The 12150-nt window shown below is 33.6% G+C and overlaps 1 protein-coding gene across 1 annotated transcript in view; it reads left to right on the forward strand.

Moving 5' to 3' along the window:
* LOC145278944 (solute carrier family 60 member 1-like) overlaps positions 1-12150 on the forward strand; it is a 527103-nt gene that overhangs the window by 412715 nt on the left and 102238 nt on the right. The window contains exon 2 of the mRNA XM_080130701.1: positions 6229-6424. Coding sequence (XP_079986827.1) covers positions 6229-6424 — 196 coding nt within the window. The remainder of the gene's footprint in view (positions 1-6228; positions 6425-12150) is intronic.

A 12150-nucleotide genomic window follows, 5' to 3' on the forward strand; every position in this document is an offset into this window, starting at 1 on the left:
ATATATATAAATTAGTGATGGGACGATTCCAATATTTTTCCCGACTCCAATACAATTACAGATTCTTACCTAACCCACCGATTCCGATACAAATACCGATACCGATTCTGATTCTTTATAAATCTCTAAATATTTAACTATAAAATTGTTTTTTCCAGATTAGCGTAAAAGCAAAAAATAAATGTGCACATATTTTCTCTAACATAAAATTACACTTGTGGTGTGTGAGGTACAGATTTTAGTTTTACTGATAGTTTAAATCAATAAATATTTATTATTTTATCATTACTGCCAGCAGTGGAAGATTTTGTTTCGAACAAAATGAAATAAAAATAATAATTAAAGGAATTTTTCGGTTCCGATAACGATTCCGATTTCTACAAAAGTTCCGATTTTTTAGATTCCCGATTCCGATTCTGATTAATCATCCTAACACTAATATACATACATACATGATGATGGTTGCAACGTCTTGTCAGACGAGAGCCACTCCCTCAGTCATGTCCATGTGCCCGAATATGACTTTTTAGCCCTGCCAGCGACTTGCACACCCTCAAGCATACATACATACATATATAAATACATGCATACATATATACATACATGCATACATATATACATACATACATACGAAAGGAGAGAGAAGATGAAGGGGAAAGAGGAGACGCACACAAATATTATAATGGCATCAACACAAAGAAATATTTCGTACGAATATAGGCAGGCAATTAGAGACAGAAATATTCATTTGAAATAGATCAAAGTATTTAAAGAATGTCTAGACAAAAATGAAAACTTTCTTGTGGATCAATAAATAGGAATTCACGAAGAAATATACGATGATGTTAAATGGTAACGATCATGATATGGAAAGAAATTAAAGATAAAAGAATATTAATGGATTAATTACTATATTGTAATATATATATGTGTGTGTGTGTGTGTGTGTGTGTGTGTGTGTGTGTGTGTGTGTGTGTGTGTGTGTGGAGAGAGACAGAGAAAGACAGACAGAGAGATGACGTGACCTGTTGTTCATCCATTAAACTCGGGTTAGATAGTTTAGAAAAGGGAAAAGTTTAATTGAAAGATACATTAACTTTTTTACATTTGTTAATGAAGTTGCTCTCAACAAGGCAAGAAGCTATTCGGCATATCTATCTATCTATGTATCTGTCTATCTATCTATCTATCTATCTATCTATTTATCTATCTATCTATCTATCTCTCTCTCTCTCTCTCTATATATATATATATATATATATATATATATATATTCTGTGTAGCTTATTTGCCATATATATTTTTATAACTTACTACCTAGCTCTACCTATGTATTGAGCACTGTTGAAGTAAATACAGTTCACGCATAAAATTATACTTTCGCATATTTACTTATGTGATTAGATGAAGTAGTCATATATATATATATATATATATATATATATATATATATATATATATATATATAATAAAAACGAAATCTGCATAATTCAAAATATCATATTTAAACGTATTTTACGACCGGGAAATGCCGGGTTACCTGCTAGTACACACACACACATATATATATATATATATATATATATATATATATATATATATATATATATATATATATATGCATACAAGTTAGAAAAGCATTTCATCCAAGGCATGAAAATTGTTAAACAAAATGTTTTTTACCACAGGCTTTAAAAATAAAGGTACAAGATTCAATTTGAAATTTATTTATCTTCATAGTGCACTTTTATAAATTTTACAAAGTAAGGTATAAAAATTAAACCCAAATATGAAGCTTTGCATGGGTTCCAATACTCTATGTATTACGCGTCATGTTTGTAGACTAAAAACTGACAGAGGAGTTTGGCAGGCAAAATGTTTTCAACAAATATATATACGCATACAGAAATATAGATAGAGGTTTGTCGTGGGCGCGAAAGTAATTTTAAATTCAATTTATTTAATTTCCACTAATTGGAAACCCTTATTTTTCCCCACTGTATCTTTATCTCTATTTATACAAAGTTAATATGTGTATACATTTGCATATTTGTATTTACCAATTCTTACCTAAACTAATGAACCGATCATTATAAAATTCCATGCGAGACGTATAGGTTGATAACGTGGGCGATATTTAGTTTAATGTTGTCTTATTCCAAAAGGTAAAAAGAACATTGAAGTCCTGAGATTTAATTCAAATAACTCTGACTTATTTTTACATTTAACAATAGGTATTAGATGTTAATGAATAAATATATCCGAAATTTCAGTTTCTTTAAAGGGTTTAAAAAGGATTTCAGGTAACATATTAGAGGCAGCAAATATTTCAGACTTGTATCGAATTCAATCATTATTCATTAGACATCAAGTTAAGACAAATTTGATAAAATTTCTTTTTAATACCCTTCAGTCTTTGTCCAAACAATATAAATTAATTAACTCTAAATTAATCTTGTAACAGCATCGTATTTTATTTCTATATTCTGTTAAAAGCCTTTTTATTAGGTTTAATTTATAAGCAAAACATAAGGAATGCTCACATTTACAAAAATAATAAGAGTTCTTTCCCTTATTTGATTTTAGGTACTTGTTTAAGAATGTTTGTATAACAGTAAACTTAAGAACCGGATTAAGTATATAGTTGATAAATTGTATCGAAGTGGGTCAATTTATTGTCAATAACATTGTATACATTTGAAAAATGAAAATTTGCTAGTTAGTATAATTTTGAAAAAAAATGACATAATTTTATATATCGGATAGATATTTCTATTCATATAATTTATTGCCAATAACATTGTATACATTTGAAAAATGAAAATTTGCTAGTTAGTCTAATTTTGAAAAAAAAACTGACATAATTTTATATATCGGATAGATATTTCTATTCATATAATTTATTGTCAATAACATTGTATACATTTGAACAATGAAAATTTGCTGGTTAGTCTAATTTTGAAAAAAAAACTGACATAATTTTATATATCGGATAGATATTTCTATTCATATAATTTATTGTCAATAACATTGTATACATTTGAACAATGAAAATTTGCTAGTTAGTCTAATTTTGAAAAGAAAACTGACATAATTTTATATATCGGATAGATATTTCTATTCATATAATTTATTGTCAATAACATTGTATACATTTGAACAATGAAAATTTGCTAGTTAGTCTAATTTTGAAAAAAAACTGACATAATTTTATATATCGGATAGATATTTCTATTCATATAATTTATTGTCAATAACATTGTATACATTTGAACAATGAAAATTTGCTAGTTAGTCTAATTTTGAAAAAAAAACTGACATAATTTTATATATCGGATAGATATTTCTATTCATATAATTTATTGTCAATAACATTGTATACATTTGAACAATGAAAATTTGCTAGTTAGTCTAATTTTGAAAAAAAAACTGACATAATTTTATATATCGGATAGATATTTCTATTCATATAATTTATTGTCAATAACATTGTATACATTTGAACAATGAAAATTTGCTAGTTAGTCTAATTTTGAAAAAAAAACTGACATAATTTTATATATCGGATAGATATTTCTATTCATATAATTTATTGTCAATAACATTGTATACATTTGAACAATGAAAATTTGCTAGTTAGTCTAATTTTGAAAAAAAAACTGACATAATTTTATATATCGGATAGATATTTCTATTCATATAATTTATTGTCAATAACATTGTATACATTTGAACAATGAAAATTTGCTAGTTAGTCTAATTTTGAAAAAAAAACTGACATAATTTTATATATCGGATAGATATTTCTATTCATATAATTTATTGTCAATAACATTGTATACATTTGAACAATGAAAATTTGCTAGTTAGTCTAATTTTGAAAAAAAAAAACTAACATAATTTTATATATCGGATAGATATTTCTATTCATATAATTTATTGTCAATAACATTGTATACATTTGAACAATGAAAATTTGCTAGTTAGTCTAATTTTGAAAAAAAAACTGACATAATTTTATATATCGGATAGATATTTCTATTCATATAATTTATTGCCAATAACATTGTATACATTTGAACAATGATAATTTGCTGGTTAGTCTAATTTTGAAAAAAAAACTGACATAATTTTATATATCGGATAGATATTTCTATTCATATAATTTATTGTCAATAACATTGTATACATTTGAAAAATGAAAATTTGCTGGTTAGTCTAATTTTGAAAAAAAAACTGACATAATTTTATATATCGGATAGATATTTCTATTCATATAATTTAGTAAAAGTAATTTGTATAAACGATATATTGTACTTATACGCAACTACACAAAAGAAAATGGCATCCAAGGGCAAATAATTAAGTGCGAAACTAAAGAACGAATTTCATTGGTTTTCAGTGACGTCATTACTATATAAACAACAGCGCCATTAGCAAAAACAAAACAGAAATTGTGCGAGGGCAATTATGATGCACATTTCATTCTATGAATGAAACATGAATGTGCGAGCTTTTATTTATAAACGCCTCTACCCGTCTTTTTGGCTCTTGAATCTAGTTGCGCCTCGCAATTAATTTGCGTGGGTTTTTCTACAAACACAAGTTATCATATTTGTTGTATTTTATTTGCGTTGTATGTTGAACATTTTGTTTTATTTTATATCAAGAAATGAATTTAAGCTTTCTGCAATCTCCATACATTATAGAATTAAACAGGCTTCTTATAGAAAGAAAAGAAATAATTCAGTGATTCAGTTATAAAAATGATGAAGTAATATTAAGGAAATGAATACTAGCTCTCCCCATACACCAATGTAGCAAAAATGTATAAATATTGTGTAACTAAATATCAATCTGCAGAATATATACATGTATATTGTATACGTTTTTATTTATATAAATATTATCAGCTACATATGTTCATCCATATTTCAGCTATGATTTGTTTAGAAATGAAATGTCATCAGGCCTCTAGTCTAAACTGGGTTCAAATGAAATACAATAATTATATATATATATATATATATATACGAACGCACACACACACATGTATACACACACACACACAGATAGAAAAGCTACTTTATTTGAAGAGCTGCTGTTAAATAAATATGGTGTAATATAAGAAGGCTATCGCAATGCACGGAACCGGGTGTTGAAGTTATGTGACATACGAATCAAAAATAGACCAACGAAAGGTCTTGTTTATTTTTATTATCTTTATATATCCATTTATTTTCCAAAACCAATCAAAAATACAAATCAGTACATATGGAATTACTGTTTTAGATAACCGGGGTGATCTTTCATATTTCGAGAAATACATCTCTTTTTCAAAAAGAAAAGGACCAAAGAATGTCGTTAAAAAATTGGAAAATATCGTAATATGGAACCGAAAGTAGGATTAGTTGAGCTGCCAAGCAGATATAAGGTTTCCTCGCCCATTATCGACAAGATTATTTAGTGAAAATGATAATTATTATAACGGTAATGTGTAAGGAAATTTTATGCTTAAGCCCTATTTCTGTTTGGTACAGCACAACTAATACCACTTTCATATATATATATATATATATATATATATATATATATATATATATATATATATATATATATATATATATATATATATGCACTTCATTTAATCATATAAATTAATATACGAAAGTATAATTTTATGCGTAAAATTTAAGTATTTACTTCAACAGTGTTCAATACATAGGTAGAGCTTGCACCAGTGTTTGGAGGTGTGTGTTGAGCAAAAAAAAACAGTGGTAGTAGTTAGGCAGGCTAGAACCCGTACCGCGAAGGAGGAAAAGAAAATGAAAAAAAACTGACGTCTGCGCCGTTACGTCCATCGTCAAACCGGAAGCGGAGAAGGTTTAAATTAAGGCTAGTCAATCGAAAAGAGGGAATGACTTTAGAAAATATCGGCTAAAAAAGCGACCCCCTCCTTGTAGAAAAGTGGTCAGTTGTGGGTGCAGGAATTAATTTTTTTAGCCAATTTCTCGATATTTGTCGTCCGAAGAGTCGAGCTTTAAAAATGATACCGATCTCGTGAAAATCCGTCGCCTCTATCGAAAGTTTTAGGCATACATACATACATACATACATACATACATACATACATACATACATTTAAACAGACTGGTAAGATAATAATTTTGTATTCAATGAAACTGATTTTCAGCTTTTTTAAATCGACTGTTTTTGTTTCCTTTGCAGATTTGCCGTTTCTTTTCTCCTCTTCTTGTCGATGGTCGGAATGCCGCTAACAATGTTCATCATTCCATCGTGCACTGGCCTCGCGGGACTCGTCATCGTCGTCATGATCATGGGACTGTGCATGGGTTGCATCGACTGCATTGCCAATCTAGGCATGATCAACCTCTTCCAAAAGAATGTTTCGCCGTTTCTACAGGTGAGATGAACTATTTTACAACCGGAAGTTGCATTGCCTAATACGACATCAAAACTAACACAATAAATGAAACGTTCCTTTTAATAGAAGTTTATACCACTACTGTTCTGCGATTTGTTCAACACATATTTCACAGAGTTTTATAAATCTACGAGGGTAGTTCCAAAAATAAAGCTTCCTATTTTTAACTCAAAAAGTTGAAGAGCTACAAGTACGAGCAACCTTTTGTGCTCCAGAATTTATTGTTGCTACATAGTCATCGCTATTCTCAAATCAGTTTTGCCAGGAATTCAATAACGCATCTCTGCTTCTGACGCACGTCCATGACAGGGTTTGATTTTTTAGAGTCTCACACCGTCAATAATTACAAAAGAGAGATGAAACTTTCAAAAACAGAGTTCCACAGGCGTGCAGTTCTAAGAAAGGAGATTTGTTCATGGAATCTACGTTTTGATTTAGGCCCACTCTTTATCTGTGCCTAAATCAAAACGTAGATTCCATGAAAAAAGCTTATTTCTTAGAACTGCACGCCTGTGGAACTCTGTTCCGTCTGCCTGCTTCCCACCTGACTACAACCTAGATGTCTTCAAGTTCAACGTTAACAAATTCCTAATGAACCGCCCCCTTAAGTAAATACTTCATTAAATCTCCACACTAACGTACTGTACTTGCAATAACCCTTATCCCTGAGTGGCTTCCGGGCCTTGATAAGTGGTGACCACCGTGTAAAAAAAAGTCATCAATGCATGAGTTTAGTCATTATAACAATGCCATTTGCAGTCTCCTCTGATCAATTCGGGTGGAATAAAAATATAAGACATTACTTTTGGAATTATCCTTGTACAACTTGTATTCTTGAATCAAGACTAACGTAGTGGTATAATTAACAAAAGTGTATTAATAAAACAGTAGAAAGTATACGTCCGATTCTATTGCCATAACTGCCATCAATAACTGCTACGTACTTAGTCTGGATTATCAATTTATTCAGAAATAGGTATATAAACCTAAACCCCAACCAAAACTCATCTTTTTTTAATGTTCTACTTGAGATTCTGGTGGTGTTTTTTATTAATTGATTAGAGAAAAATTTCATATTTAACTCAGGACAACTGACCAGGTAGCATTTACTTGTATTTGTGGCAGCCGGATTGAGTCAGCCCTCCTCTCTAGTAGGCACTACATCTTAAACCGTAGCAGCTACGTACACCCTGATCAAAGCTGCATAAATTAGCTAGCCACTCATAATTTTCCTAATAAAGACTAGAGCGTTGCAAGGTCTTCCTTGATGGTAATCGCTTATATCTTCAGCTTCTCGATTATCCGGGGGGGGGTTGTTTGGGGTTTTTTTTACATTTTCACTCCAAACAAGGCAAATTGCCACTCAGGTGTAGGTGGCTATTATCAGGGGCAATAACTACTAGGGTACTATGTAGGGATTTGGGCAGAAGATGTCGGTTCACGTTACACTTGAACTTCTGCATATCAGTACAGTTGGGGAAGCAGGGACCTGGAATAGAATTCCAGAGTCTAGCGGTTCTGGGGAAGAAACTACTGGAGTAGAAAGATCTTTTACATCTAGGAATCTCTACTGTGTGTGGGTGGGATTTTGCTGCCTTTCGGGTTTGTCGAGGGTGTCTACGTCGTGGGGGTACAAGTGTCTGCAGTTCTCCAGAGCATTCAACATTAAAATACTTGTAGAACAGGCAGAGGGATGCAACATTTTGTCGATGGGACAGAGGCTGAAGCTTAGATGGCAGTTCAGGGCCTATCAGATTGGCGACTCTTTTTTTAACCTTGTCTAGGAGCGAGAGACTAGTAGCAGATGCACCAGCCCAAATGTGACAACAATACTCCATACATGGGCGAATGGTGGCCTTATAGAAGTACAGGATACTTTCAGGTGTCAGTAGTTTTCTAGCACGGTAGAGAGAGCCTACCTTTTTTGCAGCGGCCCTGGCAATGTTTTCAACATAATTGTTCCAGCTCATGTTTCCTGTGAACGTTAGTCCAAGCAATTTGAAAGATGTACTCTCAGACAGGGAGTCACTGGCCATTGCTATTGGTGGCAGAGGTTTCTTGTACTTATGGAAGGAAACCAGGTTTTGGAGTAAGTACTTTCAGGTAATGTGTTTTTGGTGGTAGAGAAAGTTTCATATAATTATTGAAGGAAACAAGCTTAGTCTTGGCAGCATTGAATGTGACCATTCATTTTTGTCCCCATTCCATTACAGATTGGATGTCATCCTCTAGTGTTTTTGCCATTTCTTTAGATATGTGTTCATTTCTTTTCCTGTTGTGCCTGTTATAGAGTGTGGTGTCATCAGCATATATACCCATCTCAGAGGCAATTTTGTCAGGGAGGTCATTTATGAATATTAGGAACAATAGAGGTCCAAGGATAGACCCTTGAGGCAATCCCGCATTTATATCATATTGTTTAGATGTACGACCGTCGAGGACAACCTTGATTTTTCTCTTATCTAAGAAGGATATAATTATGATAAGTATTCTACCAGTGATACCGTATGATCTAATTTTCATGAGGAGACCCTCATGCCATACCCTGTCAAAAGCCTTAGATATATCTAGAGCTACCGCTGTACCCTCCCCCGCTTTGTCCAGTGAATGGTATATACGTTCAGAGATTACCGTTAGGATGTCTGCTGTGGAACGGGTTTGTCTAAGTCCATATTGTTAGTCTTTAGCATCTGTAAAGGTGATGGACTAGAGGTTGGTTAATTATAGTCTCAAATACTTTGGCAAAAAGTGGGAGGAGGCTAATGGGGCGATAATTTGATGGGTCAGTTTTATCGCCAGAATTCTTGACAACAACAGCCTGTAAATCAAGATTCATTAAGGCATTTGTTGTAGAGTTTGGAGAGAACTGGAGCTACTTCGGCGAAGCCCTTTTTTTAATAGCACAGCTGGGATGAGATCGGATCCAAATGCTTTTGAAGTGTCAAGGTTTTTTATGATAGCATGCACCTGAGCAGGGGTGATTTTTAGATCGTCTAGCATGGCGTCTGTTCGCAAAGGAAAGTCAGGCAGGGGGTGGTTTGAAGGGTCCAGTGTGGAGTTTGAGGCAAACCGACTGGCAAGCATGTTAGTCTTCTCGGTTGCTGAGCAAACGACCTCGTGATTGTTGGTTAGTGGGGGAATTATTGATTGCCCATTATTTACTACACTGTTGTAGATTTTCCAGAAGTCTCGAATTCTTAATTTTTGTGTTTCGATGCGTTTTTTAGTGGTTTCGGTAAATTTTCTCTTAGCTGTCGCTATTTCTTTCTTAACATTACTTCTAGCTTCTATATACTTCTGTCTGTTTGAACTGGACTTATGTAGGGTAAATTTGTGGTATGCATGCTGCATTTGAGCAATGGCAGCTGCGCAAGTAGAAGTAAACCATTGGGGAGAGTGGGGCTTACTATAAAATTATGTTAGTAATACAAGGATGTAGCGATAAGTACATCACGGATGATCTCCGGCCGATTAACTGCAAACACAAACCATCATGATGAGGAATATGATAGGCTATAGAATATTGATGCTTTAAAGTTAATTATATTAATGATATTCGTAAACTATCTCTAATAATAGGTGCTCTACTATCAACCAGTATTTGCCGTAATGTTAGATCCTTGTGCCTGTTATGCAAGTACTTTAATGGAATGTGCTCTGATGAACTCATTGTATTTGTGTTCCCTCGACGTACATATCCCCGACAAACCCGTTTAGCAACAAAATCACACCCCTTCACTGTTGAGGTCCCTAAATGTGTCCCATGAACGTACATATTCCCGACTAACCTGGTAAGCAGCAAGATCCTTCCCCTTCGCTGTAGAAACCCTTGGATACCGAAAAATCTTATATTCTAATAGTTTCTTCCCACGAATTCCTATACTTTGAAGACTGTTTTCCCGGCTGACTGACATGCAGAAATTAAAATGTAATTTTGAACAGAAACCTCGCTACTCAACTACAGAACAAAAAGATTATACTAGCATAATTTTTTTTCGAAATTATTTAGAGATTGATCATTTGTATTATGCAAATTATTCTAACTGTTGCGAATTTTATTCTCACAATAGCCCTCAATCCTCATTTTTCCAATGAGTGATTTTTATGACAAAGGGAGAAGAAAAGGCTGTTTACTAGGTTGGCAGTACTTTGTGTGAATAGTTGCCAGAGATGTTGGAAACTCTGTTCCTTTGTCTATCCTTGTGGCCATGTCACTAATAAGAGTGCTGGAGGTAAACGTTTCGACTGGGCTGACGTTATCCAACAATGACTAATATATACCTATTAACCTAAAAGCCAGGTTCGGCCAACGATGGAGTACTGTTGCCACATCTGGGCAGGAGCTACTAGAAGCACTTATCCTGTCTTGACAAAGTTCAAAATAGACTTCGTAGCTTAGTGGGGGGTCGCCCTTTTCTTTTCTCTGCAACCCCTTTCCCACAGAAGAGACGTAGCGAGCCTGTACCTGCTTTGACGTTATTTTCATGGCAGGAGCTCATCTGAACTTCGATCTCTGGTCCCTCCTTGCCAGACTTTCACGAAAAACACTCGTCTTCCCAGAACCACTATCAACAATTACCCTTACTCTTTATTCGTGCATACACCTAAACGTAGATTCCATGAACGAGGCTTCTTTCTTAAAACTGCTCGCCTGTAGAACTCTATTCTGTTTGTCTGCTTTCCAGCTGACTACAATCTGATTGTCTTCAAGTCCAACGTGAACAAGTTCTTATTGAACCGTCCCCCTAAGTAATCCAATTTACAAAATTCCCACTAATGTTTACTACGCTAAAATCACAATGACTAATATATACCTATTAACCCTTATCCTCGAGTGGCCTCTGGGCCTTGATAAGCGGTGACCCCCATGGAAAAAAAAAGTTGGATCGATGTGATCGCCGACCTTCTTTAGGTTTTTGTTGAAATCCGGAATCTTTATGTAGCGGGTTATTTTCGAAGTACCGTACAAATTCCCGAGTTCGACATAAAGATTCTCAAATTTGTCAAGCGCACCTGAAGAAGGTTGGAGGTGACGTCGACCAAAACCAAGATAATAAAAGTATACTGAAAATATTACGTACTAGTATAAATTATATATCAGAATATTGTATCCCGAATCACGCCTGGCGTTACTTAGCCTTTCTTATAAAATAAGAATTGAAACCAGGCAAACCACAAAATGCACGAGCATGAGAAGCGAAGGGATGATGTCTCATCAATATTATAGCTTATCCAGCCAAGACTATTGGCTTTCTCATCTATATATATAAAAGCGAAAATGTGTGTATGTATGTTCGCTTTTTGTGTATCTCCAAGAAAGGCTTTTTTTCCGAGAAACGGTCGGTCGGCTCACAACTTCTTAAAACCTTTTATATCACATATAAATCAAAATATCTACGAGTTAACAACGGGGGTCGCCTGTCTATTTAATTTGCTCGACTTTGAAAAGATAAATATTCAACATTTTTCGCTCGCCGCATGTGGATTAGGCTTTTTCTAATTATAAAAGCGCCACGAATTCTGGCGGTATTTTTTCCGGTCGTTGGAAATGTCCGTATGCAATCAGCTTTGATCAATGTGGAAAATTTCCTTGTATCAGACAATTGCTATTCAATTTGGACAATCCCCTTTTATGGGGAGCTGGTTTCCCCCCACCCCACCTCACCCAACATCATGGGAAAATAAAAATAAAAAAGCGTTCCCGC

This window comes from Euprymna scolopes, chromosome 1 (genome assembly GCF_053919585.1).
Source record: "Euprymna scolopes isolate OS-2025 chromosome 1, ASM5391958v1, whole genome shotgun sequence".
Classification (NCBI taxonomy): domain Eukaryota; kingdom Metazoa; phylum Mollusca; class Cephalopoda; order Sepiida; family Sepiolidae; genus Euprymna; species Euprymna scolopes.